The sequence below is a fragment of the Manis javanica genome, chromosome 10 (assembly GCF_040802235.1).
Source record: "Manis javanica isolate MJ-LG chromosome 10, MJ_LKY, whole genome shotgun sequence".
Taxonomy (NCBI): Eukaryota; Metazoa; Chordata; class Mammalia; order Pholidota; family Manidae; genus Manis; species Manis javanica.
In genome coordinates this window covers 50,553,431-50,579,737 of record NC_133165.1, presented here as the reverse complement: position 1 = coordinate 50,579,737, position 26,307 = coordinate 50,553,431, and the positions used below count along the sequence as shown (strand labels likewise).

General features: G+C 41.1%; 1 protein-coding gene and 1 non-coding gene across 2 annotated transcripts in view; one reads left to right on the top strand and one right to left on the bottom strand.

Annotated features, from left to right (window-relative positions):
* DCTN5 (dynactin subunit 5) overlaps positions 1-26,296 on the top strand; it is a 37,258-nt gene extending 10,962 nt beyond the window's left edge. Inside the window, exons 3-6 of the mRNA XM_017639900.3 lie at positions 14,374-14,492; positions 18,199-18,310; positions 21,854-21,956; positions 24,895-26,296. Of these exons, the coding sequence (XP_017495389.1) occupies positions 14,374-14,492; positions 18,199-18,310; positions 21,854-21,956; positions 24,895-24,992 (432 nt within the window). The 3' untranslated portion in view covers positions 24,993-26,296. The remainder of the gene's footprint in view (positions 1-14,373; positions 14,493-18,198; positions 18,311-21,853; positions 21,957-24,894) is intronic.
* LOC118967317 (U2 spliceosomal RNA) lies at positions 16,105-16,295 on the bottom strand. The gene has a single exon (XR_005054237.2). It is a non-coding gene; the product is annotated as a U2 spliceosomal RNA (small nuclear RNA).
* Positions 26,297-26,307: the final 11 nt, after the last annotated feature.

The following is a 26,307-nucleotide window of genomic DNA, read 5'->3' as shown; positions in this document are numbered from 1 at the left end:
TTTCTCCCTTTATTATTATTATTATTATTATTTTTAATAAAATGCTGAAATGGTAGGTAGATGCAAGATAAAGTTAGAAAACATAGTTTAGTGTTGTAAGAGAGCAATTGTAGATGATCAGGTGTGTGCCTGTAGCCTATGTGCTAATCCGAGCTAGACAAGGGCAGTAAAACATCCACGGATGCAGAAGCTTTCTCTCAAAACGGGGGGGGGGGGTGAGGTTCTAAGCTTCACCACTGTTGTTCCCCAATTTCTCACCTGATGGCCCCCCTGCGACTGTGCCTGTCTTAGGTTGTTCCTCCCTTGAGGAATCTTACCTGTCTCTGGCTAACCAGTCATCTTCTGGGGCCATATAGGGAAATGTAAAGTTGGTAAGTGAGAGAGAAGCCATATTGTTTGAAAAGGTTAGCTTTTTACTTCTTTGCAGATTTATGCCCTGTGGCTTCTATGCCCAGCACTTGTCTCGAGGTATCTTTACCACCTGGAGGAATTATGATACTCGGTAAATTCGATATGAGGCACGAATTCTATTTAAGGGTTGTAATTAGGAAGGAAGAAGAAAAGCTATAGAGGTAGCATATGGAAGAAAATATGGGAGGATTGATTATTTCTTTGACATATCTTCTTGTAGAGTACCTTAAGCATGTATAGGTTTTAAACTACTAACTAACTTGCGTACACATATTAACATAATAGGAATATGGTGACATAAACAAAGCAAATCTATAATTACCAGCCATCTCCAGTGAAGCCAAGAAAACCATTTAGGCACCCTAGGCATTTGTGAAAATTTGTCTATGATATGATGGATATTGTCCAACTGTACTTGAACAGTCTGAGAGAAATCAGACAAATTAAAGCAACCCATTTCTGGGATCTGTTCACATCCCATATGTTCTTTTAACCGTAGATAGTCTGTAGTCATAAGATTTTGGAGTGCTACAACTTGCACCCCTCTCAACTCCTGGTTGAGTTCCAACAGTACAGATCTGGTCAAATTTGTTGTCTCACTGTATGCACATGCCAGTCTAGACATCTCCCTCCTCATTCCTATGGCAAGTCCAGGAAATGGTGGGGTGGACGCAGCCACAACCGCAGCATCGCCCGGATCCCTGTAGAGGCTTTTTGATGATCATCCCCTGGCACGAGTCCCCCAGAGAGTGCTGATGCTGGAAGCTCCTCCTCATATCGTATCTTAGTTCATTTTCTGGGTAGCCAAGCTAGGCCTTGATCTTCTGCATAGAAACAAACAGACCCTTTGCCCACACTTTGACATTTCCTCTATACCACTGTGTAGAACTCATTGGAGGTCAGCACACAATAACTGCTTTTTTTTTTTTTCATTAAGAGAAAGGAATATTATCAGAAAAGAGTACCTCCATAGCTGATCATCTGACACCCTTTAAGTGATCAACATTAAGGATATTTAAAGCATGCGTTGATCTTTGATTTACCAATAGTTTTATCCTGTTAAGGAGTAATCCCCCTTTTCTTTCTTTCTTTCTTTCTTTTTTTTTTTTTTTTTTAATTTTTAATCTACACTTACATGAAGAATACTATGTTTACTATGCTCTCCCCTATATCAGGTCCCCCCTAAAAACCACATTACGGTTACTGTCCATCAGCATAGCAAAATGTTGTAGAATCACTACTTGTCCCCTCTGTGTTGTATAGCCCTCCCTCCCTTTTCTCCCTCCCCCACCATGCATGCTAATTTTAATACACCCCTTCTTCTTCCCCCCCCTTATCCCTCCCTGCCCACCCATCCTCCCCAGTTCCTTTCCCTTTGGTACCTGTTAGTCCATTTTTGGGTTCTGTGATTCCGCTGCTGTTTTGTTCCTTCAGTTTTTCCTTTGTTCTTATACTCCTCAGATGAGTGAAATCATTTGGTATTTCTCTTTCACCGCTTGGCTTATTTCACCGAGCATAATACTCTCCAGCTCCATCCATGTTGCTGCAAATGGTAGGATTTTTCTGCTTCTTATGGCTGAGTAGTATTCCATTGTGTATATGTACCACATCTTCTTTATCCATTCATCTACCGATGGACATTTAGGTTGCTTCCAATTCTTGGCTATTGTAAATAGTGCTGCGATAAACATAGGGGTGCATCTGTCTTTCTCAAACTTGATTGCTGCATTCTTAGGGTAAATTCCTAGGAGTGGAATTCCTGGGTCAAATGGTAGGTCTGTTTTGAGCATTTTGATGAACCTCCATACTGCTTTCCACAATGGTTGAACTAATTTACATTCCCACCAGCAGTGTAGGAGGGTTCCCCTTTCTCCACAGCCTCGCCAACATTTGTTGTTGTTTGTCTTTTGGATGGCAGCTATCCTTACTGGTGTGAGGTGATACCTCATTGTAGTTTTAATTTGCATTTCTCTGATAATTAGCAATGTGGAGCATCTTTTCATGTGTCTGTTGGCCATGTGTATTTCTTTTTTAGAGAACTGTCTGTTCAGTTCCTCTGCCCATTTTTTAATTGGGTTATTTGTTTTTTGTTTGTTGAGGTGTGTGAGCTCTTTATATATTCTGGACATCAAGCCTTTATCGGATCTGTCATTTTCAAATATATTCTCCCATACTGTAGGGTTCCTTTTTGTTCTATTGATGGTGTCTTTTGCTGTACAGAAGCTTTTCAGCTTAATGTAGTCACACTTGCTCATTTTTGCTGTTGTTTTCCTTGCCCGGGGAGATATGTTCAAGAAGAGGTCACTCATGTTTATGTCTAAGAGGTTTTTGCCTATGTTTTTTTCCAAGAGTTTAATGGTTTCATGACTTACATTCAGGTCTTTGATCCATTTTGAGTTTACCTTTGTATATGGGGTTAGACAATGGTACAGTTTCATTCTCCTACATGTAGCTGTCCAGTTTTGCCAACACCATCTGTTGAAGAGACTGTCATTTTGCCATTGTATGTCCATGGCTCCTTTATCAAATATTAATTGACCATATATGTTTGGGTTAATTTCTGGAGTCTCTAATCTGTTCCACTGGTCTGTGGCTCTGTTCTTGTGCCAGTACCAAATTGTCTTGATTACTATGGCTTTGTAGTAGGGCTTGAAATTGGGGAGTGAGATCCCCCCTACTTTATTCTTCTTTTTCAGGATTGCTTTCTCTATTCGGGGTCTTTGGTGTTTCCATATGAATTTTTGAATTATTTGTTCCAGGTCATTGAAGAATGTTGTTGATAATTTGATAGGGATTGCATCAAATCTGTATATTGCTTTGGGCAGGATGGCCATTTTGACGATATTAATTCTTCCTAGCCATAAGCATGGGATGGGTTTCCATTTATTAGTGTCCCCTTTAATTTCTCTTAAGAGTGACTTGTAGTTTTCAGAGTATAAGTCTTTCACCTCTTTGGTTAGGTTTATTCCTAGGTATTTTATTTTTTTTGATGCAATGGTGAATGGAAGTGTTTTCCTGATTTCTCTTTCTATTGGTTCATTGTTAGTGTATAGGAAAGCTACAGATTTCTGTGTGTTAATTTTGTATCCTGCAACTTTGCTGTATTCCAATATCAGTTCTAGTAGTTTTGGAGTGGAGTCTTTAGGGATTTTATGTACAGTATCATATCATCTGCAAATAGTGACAGTTTAACTTCTTCTTTACCAATCTGGATTCCTTGTATTTCTTTGTTTTGTCTGATTGCCGTGGCTAGGACCTCCAGTACTATGTTGAATAACAGTTGGGAGAGTGGGCATCCCTGTCTGGTTCCCGATCTCAGAGGAAATGCTTTCAGGTTCTTGCTGTTCAGTATAATGCTGGCTGTGGGTTTATCATATATGGCCTTTATTATGTTGAGGTACTTGCCCTCTATTCCCATTTTGCTGAGAGCTTTTATCATGAATGGATGTTGAATTTTGTCAAATGCTTTTTCAGCATCTATGGAGATGATCATGTGGTTTTTGTCTTTCTTTTTGTTGATGTGGTGGATGATGTTGATGGATTTTCGAATGTTGTACCATCCTTGCATCCCTGGGATGAATCCCACTTGGTCATGGTGTATGATCCTTTTGATATACTGTTGAATTCTGTTTCCTAATATTTTATTGAGTATTTTTGCATCTACATTCATCAGGGATATTGGTCTGTAATTTTCTTTTTTGGTAGGGTCTTTGCCTGGTTTTGGTATTAGGGTGATGTTGGCTTCATAGAATGAGTTTGGGAGTATTCCCTCTTCTTCTATTTTTTGGAACACTTTAAGGAGAATGGGTATTATGTCTTCTCTGTGTGTCTGATAAAATTACGAGGTAAATCCGTCCGGCCCCGGGGTTTTGTTCTTGGGTAGTTTTTTGATTACCATTTCAGTTTCTTTGCTCGTAATTGGTTTGCTTAAGTTTTGTGTTTCTTCCTTGGTCAGTCTTGGGAGGTTGTATTTTTCTAGGAAGTTGTCCATTTCTTCTAGGTTTTCCAGCTTGTTGGCATATAGGTTTTCATAGTAGTCTTTAATAATTCTTTGTATTTCTGTGGGGTCTGTCATGATTTTTCCATTCTCATTTCTGGTTATGTTGATTTGTGTTGTTTCTCTTTTTCTCTTAATAAGTTTGGCTAGAGGCTTATCTATTTTGTTTATTTTCTCAAAGAACCAGCTCTTGGTTTCGTTGATTTTTGCTATTGTTTTATTCTTCTTAATTTTGTTTATTTCTTCTCTGATCTTTATTATGTCCCTCCTGCTGACTTTAGGCCTCATTTGTTCTTTTTCCAGTTTTGATAATTGTGATGTTAGACTATTCATTTGGGATTGTTCTTCCTTCTTCAAGTGTGCCTGGTTTGTTATATACTTTCCTCTTAAGACTGCTTTCACTGCGTCCCACAGAAGTTGGAGCTTTGTGTTGTTGTTGTCATTTGTTTCTATATATTCCTTTATCTCTATTGATTTGTTCATTCATCCATTGATTATTTAGAAGCAGGTTGTTAAGCCTCCTTGTGTTTGTGAGCCTTTTTGTTTTCTTTGTAGAATTTATTTCTACTTTTATACCTTTGTGGTATAGAATTTCAATATTTTGGAATTTACTGAGGCTCTTTTTGTGAGCTAGTATGTGGTCTATTCTGCAGAATATTCCATGTGCACTTGAGAAGAATGTATATCCTGTTGCTTTTGAGAGTTCTATAGATGTCTGTTAGGTCCATCTGTTGTAGTGTGTTGTTCAATGCCTGTGTGTCCTTACTTATTTTCTTCCTGGTGGATCTATCCTTGGGGATGAGTGGTGTGTTGAAGTCTCCTAAGATGAATGCATTGCAGTCTATTTCCCTCTTTAGTTCTGTTAGTATTTGTTTCACAAATGCTGGTGTTCCTGTGTTGGGTGCATATATATTTAGAATGGTTATATCCTCTTGTTGGACTGAGCCCTTTATCATTATGTAGTGTCCTTCTTTATCTCTTGTTACTTTCTTTGTTTTGAAGTCTATTTTGTCTGATATTAGTACTGCAACCCCTGCCTTCTTCTCACTGTTGTTTGCCTGAGATATGTTTTTCCATCCCTTGACTTTTAGTCTGTGCTTGTCTTTGGGTTTGAGGTGAGTTTCTTGTAAGCAGCATATAGATGGGTCTTGCTTTTTTATCCATTCTATTACTCTGTGTCGTTTGATTGGTGCATTAAGTCCATTTACATTTAGGGTGAGTATTGAGAGATATGTACTTATTGCCATTGTAGGCTTTAGATTCATGGTTACTAAAGGTTCAAGGTTAGCTTCTTTAGTATCTTACTTCCTAACTTAGCTCACTTATTGAGCTGTCATATACACTGTCTGGAGATTCTTTTCTTCTCTCCCTTCTTATTCCTCCTCCTCCATTCTTCATATGTTGTGTGTTTTGTTCTGTGCTCTTTTTAGGAGTGCTCCCATCTAGAGCAGTCCCTGTAGGATGCTCTGTAGAGGTGGTTTGTGGGAAGCAAATTCCCTCAGCTTTTGCTTGTCTGGAAATTGTTTAATCCCGCCATCATATTTAAATGATAGTCATGCTGGATACATGTATCCTTGGTTCAAGGCCCTTCTGTTTCATTGTATTAAATATATCATGCCATTCTCTTCTGGCCTGTAGGGTTTCTGTCGAGAAGTCTGATGTTAGCCTGATGGGTTTTCCTTTATAGGTGACCTTTTTCTCTCTAGCTGCCTTTAAAACTCTTTCCTTGTCCTTGATCCTTGCCATTTTAATTATTATGTGTCTTGGTGTTGTCTTCCTTGGATCCTTTCTGTTCGGGGGTTTTGTGTATTTCTGTGGTCTGTTCGATTATTTCCTCCCCCAGTTGGGGAAGTTTTCAGCAATTATTTCTTCAAAGAGACTTTCTATTCCTTTTCCTCTTTTTTCTTCTTCTGGTACCCCTATAATATGAATATTATTCCTTTTGGATTGGTCACATAGTTCTCTTAGTGTTGTTTCATTCCTGGAGATCCTTTTATCTCTCTCTATTTCAGCTTCTATACGTTCCTGTTCTCTGGCTTCTATTCCTTCAATGGCCTCTTGCATCTTATCCATTCTGCTTATAAATCCTTCCAGGGATTGTTTCACTTCTGTGATCTCCTTCCTGACATCTGTGATCTCCCTCCAGACTTCATCCCATTGCTCTTGCATTTTTCTCTGTATCTCATCCCATTGCTCTTGCATTTTTCTCTGCATCTCTGTCAGCATGTTCATGATTTTTATTTTGAATTCTTTTTCAGGAGGACTGGTTAGGTCTGTCTCCTTCGTCTCTGTGGTCTTTGTCTGCCTGTAGTTTTGCCTTTTCATGGTGATAGAGATAGTTTGCAGAGCTGGTATGAGTGACCGCTGGAAGAGCTTTCCTTCTTGTTGGTTTGTGGCCTTCCTCTTCTGGGAGAATAGTGACCTCTAGTGGCCTATGCTTGGCAGCTGTGCGCAGACAGGGCTTCTGCTACCTGCCCGTTTGCTATGGACTTTATCTCCGCTGGTGCTGTGGGCATGGCCTGGCTGGGGCTGCTCCTCCAAAATAGTGGAGCCCCATTGGAGGGGCAGCGGCCGGGAGCCTATTTATCTCTGTAAGGGGCCTCTGTGCTCCCTGTTGCCCAGGGGGTTAGAGTGCCCAAAGATCCCCAGATTCCCTGCCTCTGGTCTAAGTGTCCTGTCCTGCCCCTTTAAGACTTCCAAAAAGCACTCTCCAACCCAAAACAACAACAGCAACAAGGAAAGAGGGGAAAAAAAAAAAAAAAAAGGAAAAAACGTGCAATTTTCTTTGTCCTCAGGCGCCAGTCCCAGGCACCTGCTCACCGGTCCTGCTGCCCTGCCTCCCTAGCACTGGGGTCCCTGTCCCTTGAAGGCTTCCAAAAAGCACCCGCCAAAAGAAAAAAAAAAGGGAAAACATACGATATTGTTTGTCGTCAGGTGCCGGTCCCAGGCACCCGCCCACTGGTCCTGCCGCCCTGCCTCCCTAGCACTGGCGTCCCTGTCCCTCCAAGGCCTCCAAAAAGCACTCGCCACAAAGAAAAAAAAAGGCAGAAACGCGCGATTTTCTTTGTCCGCCAGTCACCCGCCCACCGGTCTTGCTGCCCTGCCTCCCTGGTATTGGGGTCCCCATCCCTCCAAGGCTTCCAAAAAGCACTCGCAAAAAAAATAGGGAAGAACGTGATTTTCCCTGTCCCCAGGCGCCAGTCTCAGGCATCCACTCACCTGTCCTGCCGCCCTGCCTCTCCAGTACTGGGAAAAACACGCGATTTTCTTTGTCCTCAGGCACCGGTCTCAGGCACCCACTCACTGGTCTCGCTGTCCTGTTTCACTGGTATTGGGGTCCCTGTCCCTTTAAGGCTTCCAAAAAGTTCTTGCCAAAAAAAAAAAAAAAAAGCCGCTCCAGTTTCTTTCCACCCGCTGGGAGCCGGGGGTAGGGGTGCTCGGGTCCCGCCGGGCCGGGGCTTGTATCTTACCCCCTTCGCGAGGCGCTGGGTTCTTGCAGGTGTGGATGTGGTCTGGATGTTGTCCTGTGTCCTCTGGTCTCTATTTTAGGAAGAGTTTTCTTTGTTATATTTTCATAGATCTATGTGGTTTTGGGAGGAGATTTCCACTGCTCTACTCATGCCGCCATCCTGGCTCCCCTATTTTGAGCTTTTTGTGGAACCTCCATATTGCTTTCCACAATGGTTGAACTAATTTACATTCCCACCAGCAGTGTAGGAGGGTTCCCCTTTCTCCACAACCTCGTCAACAGTTGTTGTTGTTTGTCTTTTGGATGGTGGGTATCCTTACTGGTGTGAGGTGATAATCTCATTGTGGTTTTAATTTGCATTTCTTTGATGAGTAGCAATGTAGAGCATCATTTCATGTCTCTGTTGGCCATCTGAATTTCTTCTTTGGGGAGCTGTCTGTTCAGATCATCTGCTGATTTTTTAATTGGATTATTTGCTTTTTGTTTGTTGAGGTGCATGAGCTCTTTATATATTTTGGATGTCAACCCTTTATCGGATCTGTCATTCGTGAATATATTCTCCCATACTGTAGGGTACCTTTTTGTTCTATTGATGGTGTCCTTTGCTGTACAGAAGCTTTTCAGCTTGATATAGTCCCAGTTGTTCATTTTTGCTTTTGTTTTCCTTGCCCAGGGAGATATATTCATGAAGAAGTAGCTCATGTTTGTGTCCAAGAGATTTTTTTCCCGTGTTTTTTTCTATTAGTTTTATGGTTTTATGACTTACATTCAGGTCTTTGATCCATTTTGAATTTACATTTGTGTATGGGGTGGGACAATAATCCAGTTTCATTCTCTTACACGTAGCTGTCTAGTTTTGCCAACACCATCTGTTGAAGAGGCTGTCAGTTCGCCATTGTATGTCCATGGCTCCTTTATTGTATATTAATTGACCATATATGTTTGGGTTAATGTTTGGAGTCACTGTTCTGTTCCACTGGTCTGTGGGTCTCTTCTTGTGCCAGTACCTAATTGTCTTGGTTACTGTGGCTTTGTAGTAGAGTTTGAAGTTGGGGAGCGAGATCCCCCCCACTTTATTTTTCCTTCTAAGTATTGCTTTGGCTATTCGGGGTCTTAGGTGGTTCCATATGAATTTTTGAACTATTTGTTCCAGTTCGTTGAAGAATGCTGTTGGTAATTTGATATGGATTGCAATGAATATGTAGATTGCTTTGGACAGGATGGCCATTTTGACAATATTAATTCTTCGTAGCCAGGAGAATGGGATCAGTTTCCATTTAGTAGTATCCTGTTTTATTTCTATTAAGAGTGTCTTGTAGTTTTCAGGGTATAGGTCTTTCACTTCCTTGGTTAGGTTTATTCCTAGGTATTTTATTCTTTTTGATGCAATTTTTTGCATCAGACATGTGAATGGAATTGTTTTCCTGATTTCTCTTTCTATTGGTTCATTGTTAGTGTATAGGCAAGCCACAGATTTCTGTGTATTAATTTTGTATTGTGCAACTTTGCTGAATTCCATTATTAGTTCTAGTAGTTTTGGAGTGGAGTCTTTAGGATTTTTTATGTACAGTATCATGTCATCTGCAAATAGTGTCAGTTTGACCTCTTCTTTACCAATCTGGATTCCTGGTATTTCTTTGTTTTGTCTAATTGCCGTAGCCAGGACCTCCAGTACTATGTTGAATAATAGTGGGGAGAGTGGGCATCACTGTCATGTTCCCAATCTCAGAGGAAAAGCTTTCAGCTTCTCGCTGTTCAGTATGACATTGGCTGTGGGTTTATCATATATGGCCTTTATTATGTTGGGTACTTGCCCTCTATACCCATTTTGTTCAGCATTTTTATCATGAATGGATGTTGAATTTTATCAAATGCTTTTTCAGCATCTGTGGAGATGATCATGTGGTTTTTGTCTTTCTTTTTGTTGATGTAGTGGATGATGTTGATGGACTTTCGAATGTTGTATCATCCTTGCATCCCTGGGATGAATCCCACTTGATCATGATGGATGATCTTTTTGATGTATTTTTGAATTCAGGTTGCTAATATTTTGTTGAGTATTTTTGCATTTGTGTTCATCAGGGATATTGCTCTGTAAGTTTCTTTTTTGGTGGTCTTTGCCTGGTTTTGGTATCAGTGTGATATTGACCTCGTAGAATGAGTTTGGGAGTGTTCCCTCCTGTTCTACTTTTTGAAAAACTTTAAGGAAGATGGGTATTATGTCTTCACTAAATGTTTAATAAAATTCAGCCATGAAGCTATCTCGTCCAAGGGCTTTGTTCTTAGGTAGTTTTTGATTAACAGTTCAATTTCTTTGCTGGTAATTGGTCTATTCAGATTTTCTGTTTCTTCCTGGGTTACCCTTGGTAGGTTGTACTTTTCTAGAAAGTTGTCCATTTCTTATAGGTTATCCAGTTTGGTAGCATATAAGTTTTCATAGTATAGTCTCATAATTGTTTGTATTTCTGTGGTGTCCACAGTGGTTTTTCCTTTCCTTTCTCATTTCTCATTCTGTTTATGTGTGTGGACTGTGTTTTTTTCTTGATAAGTCTTGCTAGGGGTTTATCTGTTTTTTTTTTCTTGAAGAACCAGCTCTTGCTTTCATTGATTCTTTCTAATGTTTTATTCTTCTCAATTTTATTTATTTCTGCTTTAATCTTTATTATGTTCCTCCTTCTACTGACTTTGGGCCTCATTTGTTCTTCCTTTTCTAGTTTCATTAATTGTGAGTTTAGACTGTTCATTTGTGATTGTTCTTCTTTCCTGAGGTAGGACTGTATTTTAACACATTTCCCTCTTAGCATGGCCTTCGCTGTGTCCCACAGATTTTGCAGTGTTGAATTATTGTTATCATTTGTCTCCATGTATTGCTTGATATCTGTTTTTATTTGGTCATTGATCCTTTGATTATTTAGGAGCATGTTATTAAGCCTGCATGTGTTTGTGGGCTTTTTATTTTCTTTGAGTAATTTATTTCTAGTTTCATACCTTTGTGAGTTTCAATCTTTTTGAATTTAGTGAAGCTCCTTTTGTGGCCTAGTATATATGATCTATTCTTGAAAATGTTCCATTTGCCATTGAGAAGAGTGTGTATCCTGTTGCTTTTGGATGGAGTGTTCTGTACATGTCCATTAGGTCCATCTGTTCTAATACGTTGTTTGGTGCCTCTATCTCTTTATTTATTTTCTGTCTGGTTCATCTGTCCTTTGGAGTAAGTGGTGTGTTGAAGTCTCCCAAAATGAATGCATTGTATTCTATTTCTCCCATTAATTCTGTTAGTATTTGTTTCACATATGTAGGTGATCCTGTGTTGGGTGCAGGATCCTCTTTTTGGATTGACTCTTTTACAATTACGTAATGTCCTTCTTTATCTCTTGTGACTTTCTTTGTTTTGAAGTCTACTTTGTCTGATATAAGTACTGCAACTCCTGCTTTTTCTCACTATTAATTGCATAAAATATCTGTTCCATCCCTTTACTTTCAGTCTGTGTGTGTCTTTGGGTTTGAAGTGAGTCTCTTGTAGGCAGCATATAGATGGGTCTTGTTTCTTCATCCGTTCAGTGACTCTATATCTTTTGATTGGTGCATTCAGACCATTTACATTTAGGGTGATTATCGATAGGTATGTACTTATTGTCATTGCAGGCTTTAGATTTGTGGCTACCAAGGGTTCAAGGGTAATTCCCTTACTATCTAACAATCTAATTTAACTTACTTTGCATGCTATTACAAACACAACCTAAAGATTCTTTTTTTTCCCTCCTTTTTCTTCCTCCTCCATTCTTTGTATGTTATGAATCATATTTTGTACTCTTTGTCTATCCCTTAGTTGACATCTATTTAGTCTTAGGAATACCTCCGTCTATAGGAGTTCCCCCAAAATGCACTGTAGAGGTGGTTTGTGGGAGGTAAATTCTCCAGCTTTTGCTTATCTTAAAATTGTTTAATTCCCTCCTTCAACTTTAAATGATAACCTTGCTGGGTAGAGTATTCTTGGTTCAAGGCCCTTCTGCTTCATTACATTAAATGCATCATGTCACTCCCTTCTGGCCTGTAAGGTTTCTGTTGAGAAATCTGATGATAACCTGATGGGTTTTCCTTTGTATGTGATCTTTTTTCTCTCTCTAGCTACTTTTAAGAGTCTGTCTTTTTCCTTGATCTTTGCCATTTTAATTACTATATGTCTTGGTGTTGTCTTCCTTGGGTCCCTTGTGTTGGGAGATCTGTGGATCTCCATGGCCTGAGAGACTATCTCCTTCCCCAGATTGGGGAAATTTTCAACAATTACCTCCTCAATGACACTTTCTATCCCTTTTTCTGTCTCTTCTTCTTGTGGTACCCCTATAATGCGAATATTGTTCTGTTTGGATTGGTCTCACAGTTCTCTCAATATACTTTTATTCTTAGAGATCCTTTTTTCTCTCTGTGCCTCAGCTTCTTTGTATTCCTCTTCTCTAATTTCTATTACATTTACCGTCTCTTCTACTACATCTAATCTGCTTTTAAATCCCTCCATTGTATGTTTCATGTCAGATATGGAATTTCTTGATGATCGAAGCTCCATCTTAAATTCATTCCTGAGTTCTTGAGTATTTTTCTGAACCTCCATAAGCATGTTTATGACTTTTATTTTGAACTCTCTTTCAGGAAGATTGGTGAGTTCTGTTTCATTTGGCCCTTTTTCTGGGGTTTGTGAAATTTTGGTCTGAACCATTTTCTTTTGACGTTTCATACTGTGTTGTGACCGCTATTGCCCAGAAGCTGTCGTCTGTGGAACTGCTCAGCCCCTAGAGTGAGGTTGGGGGTCATAGGGGAGTGAGCTGGTCCCTGGGAGGAAAGCTCTGTTTCCTGATTCCCTTCTGCCCTGCCTGTCTCCTGTATCAGAGCCAGTGGGCTGAGCACACAGGTGTAAGCCTCTGTGCTTTGCATCTCTAGCTGTTGTAGGTGGGGCCTCCCTCTGGCTGGCCTGATGCCAGCACAGTGACTGCTGGTTTATGTACTGGTGCTAACAGGCCAGGAGGAAGGTGCAGCTGGCTGCATGTCACAGTGGAGGCCTCAGAGCTGGGCAGCCAGCCTCGGGGATGGAGCACCCAAAGCTCCTCAAAGTTCCCAACCAGCTGGGTAAAGCCTGCCCAGACAACCTTGTCCAGGTCCCTCCCCCGTGCAGCAAGCTCTTTGCAAACCCCGCCCCTTCAGCAGTCCTCTTGCTGCTAGGAAGCCTCTCAGACTGCCTGCCTTTCCCTTGTCCCAGAGCGGCAGGTGTGGATCGCCTCCTCCACAAATGGCCAGAATCAGTCTCTCAAGCAGTCCCCCTGTCCTAGCTCCCCATCCTCCAGAGCACCACACAATGTAGATTTCTGCTCGCAAAGCAGATCTCCAGGGCCAGGTGTTCAGCAGTCCCAGGCTTCCACTCCCTCCCTGCTGTTTTCCTCCCGCCGGAGCTGGGGTGGGGGAAGGGCTCGGGTCCTGGCGGATCAAGGCTTTCGTACATTACCCTGTTTTGTGAGTTCTGCTCTGTTCATGAGGTCTGTGTGCAGTCTGGTGCAGCCTTCTTTCCTGTTGCTCTTTTAGGGTTAGTTGTATATTTTCACACTATCTGGATTTCAGAGGAGTTCTCTGTCTCACCTCTCATGCTGCCATCTTGAATTCCATTCTCCTTTTACCTTGGGGCACTGTAGTCATCTAAAGGGTCACTTTCTCTACAGTCTTACTTGACTCTTCCATTCAGACTCCAGAGTGCTGCCAGAGTAATGTTTCTAAAATGAAGATTCAGTTGTGTTAATCCTCTGCTTAAAATGTTTCATTGATTTCTTATATCCTCTAGAGAAAAAGGTCAATGCTTCTTGCTCGGCATACATAACTCCCTCATGATCTGGTTGGTCCCTTGCTTAATTTTCCAGCAGCAACCCTAACCATATGCACTTTTTTAACCCTATTTTTTTATTTATTCATCAGACATTTCAAGAATGGCTACTTTTCATTACCTCAAACTTCTGAGTTGTGTTCAGCTCTTCCAGGCAATCTCTGGGGAAGCCAGAGATCATACCCTCCAATGTAGCACTTATCTGAGTCCATAAATTGGGAAAGAAACCAGAACCTCAATAGGTTCACCTCTAGGAGCATGTAGTTAGAGATAGTCAATATTGTTAGGATACTAGATAAAGGTAGGAGCAGCCAAGGCCTAGGAGCAGGTGGGACCAGGTGAAGCTAAGGAGGTACATTAACTGAGTCTGCTACAGGCATTCCCAATAAATGTTTGTTCATTCAATGAGTCCTCTGTTTATGGGATATTAAGGGCAAAGCTCGGGATGTACTGGGAACATCTTCAACTGCTGTCCATGTTATGAGGGCAGCTCTCTTTACCTTACCAGTTACCCCTTTTGACAGAATATGTGACTCAGTTGATCATAGCATAACTTAGTGTCTTGTTACCTACTCTTATTTGTTATGTTTTAGGCTATGTTCATAGTTTCTTAAAATGTGCTTTGTTTTATAGACCATTGTGATGAATGACTGTATTATCCGAGGGGATCTGGCAAATGTAAGAGTTGGACGTCACTGTGTGGTTAAAAGTCGGAGTGTCATAAGGCCACCATTCAAGAAATTCAGCAAAGGGTATGTAATTTAATCACCTTGTTTCAGTCTTAAGCAAGATGCTGCTACTGGTGGTGTTATCCAGGTGTTTAGTTGTGGTGTAAGGAGCAGGTCTATGCTGTTGTTTGGGACACTGAGTAAGAATTCATTGTAATGAACACAACTCTAGTGGTGGTTATATATTAGTCTAATAGATGGTTGCCTGCCAGAAACAGAATCCACTTAAGCTGGCAAAAGCAAAGAGAGTTCTGATTAAACAGACACAGGCATATTTGATGGGCTCTAAGAGTAGAAAAAGAGGCCAGGCCTTACAAGGGACTAAAACCTGAAATGAGACAGCTACCTAGAACAAAGACAACTACTCTTTCTACCTAATGCCGTGTCCCCAAGATTATACTGTTCCTGGTCTGTCCTCTCATCATTTCTGCTTCCCTCTCCTCTCTCTCTGACTGGCTGAATCATCCCCTTTTTCTCAAGGAGCCAGCCTTGCTGCCTCAGCCCCTTTCTTTTTCTTTTCTTTTCTTTTTTTTCAGGAGAGCAAGGTACAGGCTTTTATTTAGAAATAAAGTGAGAGGAAAGAGCTCCTGGCTCATGCCAGGAGGGGACAAGAGAGCTCGTGATGGTGTGTTGTCTAGGAGTTTTATAGGCAATTGAGGATTTTTTGAGAACATCAAAAAAAAGGCTTAGGGGTGTGGACTTGTACCACCTGCCCTTGTCCTCAAGGTGGACTGGGTCATAGTCTGATTGCTCGGGCTGTTTACAGTGAGGTCACGGGTTATGCTGATACCCTTGTGGAACACTCAAACATTCCAGGCCAAGTTGCTCCTGGCCTTTTGACCTTTAACTGATCTCACTGAAGATGTCTATATCTTTACCCTAGAGAATTAGTGTGACCTTGACTTTGCATAATGCTTAGCACAGAGTTTCAGTAGGGACTTCTTTGCCCATTGTTACATTGCTCTGACTGTATATATTCCACTCTGCTTTTCCCAGAGGCCCTCACCCTAGTCTGACTACACCCATGGTCCCTGTCTCACTCCCCCCCTCTACAGATGGAAACCCTAGCTGCTGCTAGGGAAAGGGAGGTGATGACCACTCTGGCTGCTTCATGCTGAGAGGGGACACAGTGAGGGGTGCAGTTAGGTCTTCATCAGTCTCAGCCCATTTCTTATATCACCTTTCCATTTAGTCTTCCCACATATACCAACCAGAGATCTTAGTTCTTACTACCAGAATCTTGTGAGAGGGAATCTGATCGGCTCAGCTCGAGTTAAGTGCCCACCCCTGCTTTAAACAGTTTTAACCCAGAGGGCCAGGTCAGGTCAGGCCTGCTGTTCTCTCAGTGGGAATAAGGACTGTCCAAGAAAAGACATGGACAGGGCAGGAAAGCTGAGCACTGTGCCTGATACAGTCATGTTCTTTTTCCCTCTTTCCCCATTTGCCCTCCTGGTTCCTACCTATGACCCCACCTACATTTCATCTCATAATTCAAGAAGCATTTACTGAATGGAATGCTTTCTTGATGCCAATCATTAGGTTATAAAATGGGCATATACATACAGATAAAGTAGTGCTCCTGCTTCAAGGTTCTCAAGAGCTAGTCGTAGAAACAGTTTTTTTTTTTTTTTTTTTCTCTTGGTGCACCGTTCCTGGAAGTACTGCAATACCAGGTCAATGCGTGGAGTGGACGGAGCAAGCTCCTATTCCATCTCCCTGCTCCAAAAATCCATTTAATATATTGTCCTTGGATAGAGGACGTATCAGATATTAAACTGATAAGAACAGATACTACACTTGATCTTAGCCAAAAGGCCGAGAAGCGATAGAAACAGTTTTTATAAACAGCTACTATATAATATGATACTCCTTTCATGGGTATGAACATGGTTAGGGTGGAACAGAGAAGAGAGCAACTAACTCAGACTATAATACCCAGAAATACATCATGCAAGAGTAGTCCTGCACTTCCCATAATGATGTTGGGCTCCAGACTTTGCATTAGATACAGGAATTGGAGTAGGGAGTCATTGTAAATCATTCACATGAAAATATTCACTCATTAGCTCAGAAGGCTACTGGGAGGAAACTGGAAAACCTTGTGGTCCCCTTTGGTGGTTTTATACACTGACAGTAACTCTACTGGGGTTAATTACTCCACCTTCTGATAAAGGAATTATTGGGCTGGATATGGTCTGGGGAAAGCACTGAGAATGAAAAGGGGTTTATGGGTGAGTGGAGGACTGTGTAAATAATAGCCCACATGAGAAGTATAGTAATATGAAAGTGTAAATAGCAACACAAATAGAAGTTGAATGTGGATTTTCCCCCTGCATATCCCAATACCAGGACCAGATAATAGTACAAAGTCTGGAATTTTTAATTTAAAGAACTGACAGTGCTACTGTAGACTGTGATAAGTTCAAGGAATCCTTTGTCACACGAGGGGTCCAGACTAAAAATGTGAATGGATTAAGGAAGATTTACATAAATTACATGTCTGTGGAGGACAGGTATCATCTCTGACAAAATAGAACACGGGACTGGAAGAGCTAGGGAGCATCCAGCTTCTTTATGTTATTTTACATCCAAATCTTTTACACCCCAAGGTACTGAAATCACTTGTAAGTGTGGTCACAGAACCACTGTCAGTGACATTTGAAGAATCTTGGAGAAAGGGAAATACGTCAGAAGTCTGGAGAAAGCCTATTGACTCCTCATTCTTCAAGTCTTGGCTTAGATGGCACTTTCAATTAAGCTTTTACCAAACTTCCAATATGAGTAGTTTCCTTATAATATGCTCTCATAACTTGGTATTTTTACTTGAGCACTTATCACAGTTGTAACTACAGTTGTTACAAAGGGTTTGAACTGTGTGGGTCCACTTACACACAGGTTTTCTTCAATGAATGTACTAGAAAATTTTTTGGACAATGAAAAGCATTTTCTTTTGTCTAACTTTATTATAATAATATAGCATATAATACATAAAACATACAAAATGCGTGTTGACTGTGTTTTCAGTAAGGCTTCTCCAGTCAACAGTCGTGTATTAGTAGTTAAGTTTTGGGGGTGTCAGAAGTTATATGCAGATTTTTGACTGCATGGGCGTTGGTGCCCCAACCCCCATATTGTTCAAGGGTCAACACTAATTACTTACATAATTATTTATTTATTCTCACTTTTCTTCTCTTGGCTACAGGCTCCTCATGGGCAAGATTATGTCCCTTTTGCTCACTATTGTATCCCCAATTCCTAGCAGAGACTCTGGCATATAGTAGGCACTCACTCAAGTCAGTGAATGTATAAACTTTCAGAATGTTGGGTGACAGAAAGTATATCTCATGAACCTGATGTCAGTCCCCTGAAGCATCATAGAGCAGATTACTGAAAATGTGATCTGCAAGCATTTTCAAAGGAGGCATGAATGAGCAAAACATCCATTCATTTTCTTTGGTGCCAGCTCTTTCAGCTTTGAAAGTCTTGCTGTTTCTGCCTTGCTGTTTCCTTGCATGTTTCTTTGGTCTAATATTTCTGATTTTGAGTTAGTAGTCACATTCATCTTCTTCAACATTACAAAATTCCTCTAGCCTGAGAATTCTTTCTTGGCTGGGACCAGTCTTATTAGGACAAGGTGATGAAGTTGAGATTACTATCTGCAGTTCTGTAAACCTTGACAAAGAGCACATCACCTTGACCTTTCTTTGTTCATCCTCTTTTCCTTCTCTAGTGTTGCGTTCTTTCCTTTACATATTGGGGACCATGTCTTCATTGAGGAAGATTGTGTGGTCAATGCAGCTCAGATTGGCTCTTATGTTCACGTCGGCAAGAACTGTGTAATTGTAAGTATGGTGGTTTGGCTGGTTAAGTAGCCTCACTTGCCCTCTAGCTCCCATCCCTCACGTCAGCAGGCCTCTGATTCTGTAATCAAGCAGGGTAGAAATAATTTCTGGTCTACTGGTCTACCAGAATTATTATTGGATTTGGATTTTTTTTTAGGCATTAGTAATCATGGCTAAACTTCATTGAACCTCTTCCATATGATGTTACATTCTTTCCTTTGATTACTTGATTTAATCCTCACTACCATCCCAGAGTGATAAGTACTGTTATTATCCCTACTTGTAGGTGAGAAGACTGAAGACCTTGGATATTAGGGGATTTGATGAGGCTATTAAGTGGTTGAGGTGGGATTTGAACTCAGGCAGTATGAAAAGGCATGCTGCTCTATGGCCTGCATGTTGCCTTATCTCAAGGATCTTATAGTCTGGTGGGGGCAAGCGGCAATGACAATGGAGCAACTGCACATAGTTCAGGGTGACGGGCATGCAGAGTACAGGTGGGCCCCTTGCTCAGCAGAACCTGTAGGATCTGGTCCATAGGACCCTCAGCATCTGTGTTTCACCCTATTAAGGCTTTACAAGGTTGGGCTTCTCAATATTTCATAGATGAAAAGCTTGATTTCTGTTGGATTTATGAGAACATCCTGGGTGAAAATGTTAATGAATAGAGCTGAACTGCCTTAGGGTTTAGGGAAAATGTTTCCTACATTTTAAATTTGCACCTCAGACTAGATTCTAGGAAAAGCCAATACCCTTTTCATGTTATTAAATGGCTGCTCCCATTAATGCAGAGCTCTGGATACGACTCAGGCCCTAAAGTATTGGAAAACTTGCAGAAAGCACCCAGAAGCCATGAGGGCACAGCAGAGTGGTGGTACGGTGGGAAACCACATTGTTGCAGAAATTCCAGTCTGACCCATCATACCCAGAGTTAAGGGAGTGGTGGTTTTGACAGATACTCTCCTCTGAGGAGTTCCTTGGTATGTATTTGAGACAAAGTCTTTGGTTCAGCCTGATTTTGAAGGCAGAAGATAGTGAAATCCATCTTCTCCCCTCACTCTGACTGCTTGACGAAAGGTGGCTTTCTAAGCCACAGCTGGATTTTTTGGATATCTTGCTCAGCAAAGTGAGGAGAGCACCGTAGTTAGCCCAGCACTTTGGCCCTGCCCTTCATCCCCAGAGCAAGACGTTCGAATGCTCTTCCCAGTGCTTAGGAAATTTTAATCCTGTTGTCACTACTCTGCTTTTTGTACCATTTTTCAATACATGAATCCATGACGTGGTCATTGTTGAGTATTAGCAGTACTTATTTGCTGAACCTTTACAAATTCTTAAGTAATCTCAGGAGAAAGATTCTTTTAGAATTCAAGAATCTCAGATCTAGCAGGAGCTCTTTCAGAGTCCAGCTGTCCCCATGGCACACAGGTTCTTCCTGTAGCACCCCATGTGGTAGTCTGACTTCTGTTTAGATATGGAAAAGTGTAGGCATTACTCAGAATTGCCCATATAACTGCAGGAAAAGCCTCACAGGCAATAGTAACAGGCACTGTTATTGGGCTGTGAGTTTTTCATTTTTCTCTTCAATCCCAACAGCATCCCTGCATTGGTGTCGCAGATGAGGAAACCAAGACTCTGATATGTTAAATACCTTGCATGAGAAGATATGTAATACTGGCAGCGTGTAGTTCTTGACTCCTCCTTGGAAAGTTCTCCAGGAGAGAATAAAGTAGTTTCAGCCTTTAACTTCCTTAGCTGTGACCAATCCATTCAAGCCTAGGAAGTACCTGCATTTTTTAGTTTGCTGCCATTTAACTGATCATTTACCCAGAATGTTCTGAAACCCAAGTGCCATTTCTCCAAGTGGGCACAATGGCCAACTAGTGGACAAGGCAGCTGGTGCCTGCAGGTTGCGTGGTGTCCAGTGGTACATAGTGCAAAGATTCATTTCCATTGTTCTTTTCCAGAGCCCTTTGTCTGCAGGTTCCCTGTATGTAAATGTATCATGCCTTAGACAGCACATTCTGTTTCCTTTTGCTCAGTGCCCCATGGGCTTAGACTGAATTATTAGGAGCTTAGGTACCTTAGGATGTCTTTGAGTTAATTTGGGAGTCACCAGGAGAGCTAGCCAGCTGCCATATTTTTTTAATTGTCAATAGTAGGTAATTCGAGAACTTTCCAAGGACTGAGAAACTACAGTCATAACTTGCTTCTGAGCTAAAGATGTTGCTAAGTATTGCCAAGGCTATTATCCACCCAGCTAGAGACAACTTAGTAGCCCTTTAAGAAATTCACACCTTAGAGATACAAGCTCTTTAAAAAATGCTTTTGTCAGTTCTACCTGGTCATGCCTGGAAATACATATGATTTGGGTATTTAATAATGGGGAAATTTTGAACACAACCAAATCAAAGTATCTTCATATTCTTTGGTAAAATCTGAGATCTGAACAGGTTAGCATTATCTTGGTATTTGTTAGTTCCAACTCTTCAGCCAGGTATGTTTTATCAGATCATCTAACCAGAACACAAGAGAACTTACAGGCCTGCTGATATAAATGCAGTCAATAAAGACAGAAACTCATTTACTCAGCAAGCAGTTTGGGGCATGACATTATACTGTATTCTGAAGTCTCTCCTTTCCCTTACCGCATGAAACACATGAGTCTCCCAAACCTTATTTCTTGCCCTCAAAATGCTGTGAGTGATGGCAGAATTAAAAAGTGGTGGCAGTGGATAAAGTCAAGCCTAAGATTCAGCGTACACCTTCAAAATAAATGTATTGGCTAATATGAACCAGAGTACAGAAGTAGACCCTAATTTCATACATAGATGGCTCCTGGTTTCATTTGATGTCATGAGAATTAGTCTCCTTCCCATTTCTATTTTTCTCTGGGAGGCTGTCAGGCAGGTTCTTCCCTCATGGAAATAAGACAGCTGGTACAGGCTTCCCTCCTATCTTCTGGAAATCCCACTAGAAAGAACTTCTATTCCCAGGAGTCTCAGAAGAAGCTCTGATGTTGAGATTCATCACACTGCTTTGGCTCATGTGCTGATTCCCTAAACCAGTTGCTGTGGCGAGGCTTGGTGTGTGGGGTATGGGAAAGGGGGTGAGACATGTGGAGTGAGGTGGGGATGGTATGGTTACCATGGAAAACATAGCTTCTGAAAATACAGAAGGGGAATGGATGTTAGACAAGCAAAACAACAGATGTCTACCAAATAAAAAAAAGAGAAGAAAATTCTACAACTGTTGGAAGACTGAATTTCAGTCTCTAATGCTTAAGGTAACCTGAACTATCCCTACCATACAACCCCCTCCCCAAATTTACACTCACACATACATGCTCACACCCACACCCCTGCCTCTGCCTGCTTGTCAGGTACCACCTGAGGTAGAGAATTATGGCCAAACCTCTTGTCACTGTCCCTGGCTATTGTATGATATCATAAATGGAGAAAATATAAAATAGCATTCCACAGCAGGCTAGATAACCTTTACTCTCATTTCCTGATCTCTTTCTTATTAACAAGATTTTAATTTCAGGGGCGCCGGTGTGTGTTGAAAGACTGCTGCAAAATTCTTGACAACACAGTATTACCCCCAGAAACTGTGGTCCCACCATTCACCATCTTCTCAGGCTGCCCAGGTAACCTTGAGAATTGATTGTTAAAACTCAAGTTTATTTTCTATCACAAAGGTAAGGCATGCAATTTCTGTCTCTAGCCAGTTTAAAAATTCTCCTACAAAGTACCTAAAAATGCTATCTAAAATATAAATAGTGCATAATTGGGTTTACAAGGAAATTCTCAAGGGCCAGGAGCAAAGAGGAGCTAAATCCACACTATAAGCATGATGAGGTTGGTGCTGTCTTCATACAGAGTGATTTAGGTCTTTATACTCATGGAGAGGTGAGAGAGAAAGCCTTGTATCTATAGATGGCAGAGATCCTCTTGGAGGGTAATCCCTCAGTAAAAAGTTGATAAAGAATAAATCTGCCACCCAGCACAGGAAAGTACAAAGAAGCATGTCTCAATTGGCCTGGGCTCTGGGTAGAAAAAGAAAATATCTCTAGAGAATTCTAATTACGGCTTTACATGGGTCGGGGGTTTGAACCCTTACTTCCCACACTGCCCAGGAATGCCCAGACTGAAAAGTTAACCTAACCCATGGGCTAAGACCAAGGATAGCTCTAGGACCCCTGAGAGGAGCAAGTATGTCACCTCTTGACAGTGGCTGACAGAATGCCATCAGGTAAAGACCTTCAGGAGCTCAGAGTTGCAAATTACAAAGCATGTGAGCAAACAAAAGTAGTATATACTCATCTTAGAAAGCTTGGAAAACACTGAAAAGCAGAAAGATGATGAAGACCTCACACCCAAGACAGTCTCTTTTCTTCTACATAATGCTTTACACAGTTGAAGTCATGTAGCATATACAGAAACACATCACAAATTCACAGATGGAAGATATGAAGAGAGAGTTTTGACAGTACATGCTATCTACCACTGGGTGGTTGATGTTTTAAAAATCCCATCACTCATATCATTAACTGAATTTCAAAGATGTACAAAATCATCACTCAGATTCTTTGGGGAGGAAATTGGTCATCCTGCTGTTCCATACCTTCTGCGTGTGCGAAGAAGGACGAAGAGACTTGTTTAGTAGTTCTCCTTCTATCGGGTTCCCATTGTGAAAAGTTTAGTTGTTCTTAGCAAGTGCTGGATCAGAACAGCCCAGCAATTGTTTTATGTTGATTGTCAGATAAGCATGTAATCTGAGGTAAGAAATATATTGCTAGAGAACTATCTTAGTCTCGTTTAACTTAGTCAAGGTCCTTAGAACCAACTTACTGTTGTAGAGCCCTGATAGCAAAGGCAGGGAAGCACTGCTTGGTGTGTTCAGAGGTCTTCATGGAGGATTCAAGCTGCCTGGGACCTTTGAGATCATTCTGTAAGTGAGGAAACTGAGGCCTAGAGGTATGGGTTTCCAAGATGTCAGAGCTGCTTAGTAGGGGAGCACTGACTAGCACTTAGGACTCATTATTTGGAGTCTTATATTTTTTGCATTGCAACAAGATATTTCCCATGTTTATTTTCTGTAGTTCCACAAACAAACACTAAACCATGTAGATACAGCTGTTGGCAATTTCCATCTTTAATAAAGAGGCATAGGGTTGCAGGAAAACTGGCACCATTTTGGAGGGCTCTACTGCATGAAGCTGAGTCATGGGACAAAATGAAAGGCAGACCATCCAGAAAGAACGTGGGGCAGCAAACAAAACCTCAGGTGCCTGCAGACTTAGGGAGACCCTGATGTAATAGCCTATCATGGCTGTTAAGAATACAGGTCTAATATTAGATCTTCTAATGTTTCAGGAGGAGCTAAAAATCTGAATTTTTATGTGATACCTCTGAATTTTTAATTGTTGGCTACTAATTTGTTTAAAAGATTAAATACTGTGCAGGCCAAACATGTCTGCAAATCAAACACAGGCTGCTCATTTGTATAATGTGCCTGTGAGAATTTTAAATTTTTTTTAGGCCATTTTTTCTCTCCTACCTGTTATTTTCTCTCTATATATGTATGAGTACATATTTGTGTTTCTGTATGTATGAATGTGTAGTATTTGTGTATATATATATATATATATATACATATATATATATGTGTGTATATAATGTGGATATATGAAATTTACACCCATATAAATAGACTCATACTCTATTGTTTGGAAACTTGCCATCTTAACAGTATATTTGGACATCTTATCTTGTCAGCATGTAGAGATTACCCTCATTCATTTTTAATGGTTTTATATTTTTCATTGCATAAATATACCACAACGTAACTCATCAGTCCCAATATAATGGATCATAGAAGTTGTACCTGGTTTTTCACTACTAGAAACTTTGCTGCATTGACATGTCTGTACATATATTCTACAAATGGGCAAAATTATCTGGGAGAAAAATTCTTCAAAGTTGGACTGTCAGGTTTTTTGCTAGATTTCCTGAATTGCTCTTCAAGGCAGTTGTATGACTGACACTTCCACCCACAGAGTATGAGAGTTCCTCTTTTCCAGAAATCTTGAACAGTTGCCCCATCTTTTATCTTTCTATAGGACGTTCCTGTTCTGTTGTACTCCTATCCATGATTTGTCTGTGTGTAGCATGGTTGGGTATTGGATTAAGTTTCATCGTATGAACAGTAGAACAGTTCCTTACTGGAGGGGTGCTCACCCTGGCTTGCCCAGTGGGTGTCACACAGGTACTTAGAGGATGGGCAAATCCTTGTTCAGAACAACATACCATGTAGTCTGAGATGCCTTAACTCTTCAGATCATGCAGTAACATACTAACATTTTCTCTCTTGGAATATGGTTCTCCATTTGAGGAATTGTATTGTCTGTCTCCGACAAGCAAAAAAATTCACATTGTCTAGAAGATATGGTCGGTAGAAATATTCTGTTATTACTGAAGATGGAAATCCTAGCATTTAGACACTCATAAGTAAGAAAAGGGGCAGAAATCAGAGCTGCCAGTCTTCCCTGCCTCAGTTGGTTGACCAGGTCTTTCTTTCCCCAGGACTGTTTTCAGGGGAGCTTCCAGAGTGTACCCAGGAGCTGATGATTGATGTCACCAAGAGTTACTACCAGAAGTTTTTGCCCTTGACACAGGTCTAGCATCCCTGCCTCACGTCTCGAATTCGCTTGAGCTATAAGATGAACTTGGGGACAAAGCGAGCCAGGCAACATCTACAAAGAGCTCTTGTGTATGACCACTTCCACACTCCCTTTTTTGTTTTTGTTAAATTCTTTAGAGTCTCTCAATCCTTCCAGGCTCTAAGCTTTCAAGACTTTAATAACAGAACGTCTGGAGGAGTTGTCTTCAAATGCTGTACTTAAACCTTATCTGTTAACAGTCACTTCATACCATTATCTGTGAAACACAAAATCATCTGTTCCAGCTTTCCCACCCCTTGGTCCCGTGGATAACTGGATCCTGCCTGAGACAGGCAGGCCTACAGAGCCCTCTGCCCCCAGTGGAAGTTAGGAAGCTGGTGTGCCACTCATGGCTGTAAGCTCCTAAGCTACCCACAGTGAACACCACTCACTCAGATTGCTCTCGGCTTTTCTGCTGCTAACACATTTGGCCAGTTGCCACAATGCCTCATAATCTTGGGGTTGGGGGGAAGTGTTCGTGACTCTTCAAAGCCTGTAATCTCTTTGCTACTAAAACTTGACGGAGGGGTTGTTAGTATTTCTCTTCTTCCTTAAGTGACTTTAACTGTCATTTTAACCCAGGGTGAGTAATAAAAGACTAGCATTCTCTTCTAGGGCCTTTGGCTTTCACTAAGGGGGACCCTCAGCACCCAAATTTTATATTTGCAAAGACCCGGGTTTGAGTCTCCCACGTGGATGGACTAGTCTGGCAGTGACTCCTGGCCTCATGGTATTTGGGGGCAGTAGTATATGCCTTGTTTCATTGAAGACATAGCATTTGTGACACTTGTTCTCTGGCCTAGAATTGTTTAACCCACTCCGAATTTGCCATAAACCCCACAGTTCAGACCGAAATATCTGTACTTGCCCTCAGTCACATATATACACGGGGGCCTCTTAAAGTCATTCTGGGCACAGATCCCCAAGGAGTAATTGACATTGCCAATGCCCTTACCACTTCCTTCTGGTAACAGCACAACCCTTCCTGGTTCTGCTCTGACCTCTTGGTTTAGAAGAAAGATTTAGAAGTGAAGGCCTGAAAAGTTTGACTTAGCTTAATACTCTGATTCTTCTGTGAATAGGGTAGGGCAGTTCAGCCTTGAAGGCTAGGGTTTAGCAGGAGCAGTCTTGGCTTAATTATCCAGGTGTGAGGGCTGCTAAAATAGCTGTATGTAATTATCTCTACTAGTTCAATGTAAAACTGTTTTCTGGTTTGTCTTTTTTTTATGTTTGTACATTAAAAGATGGATACATGAAGCAAGTCATTTGATGGTGA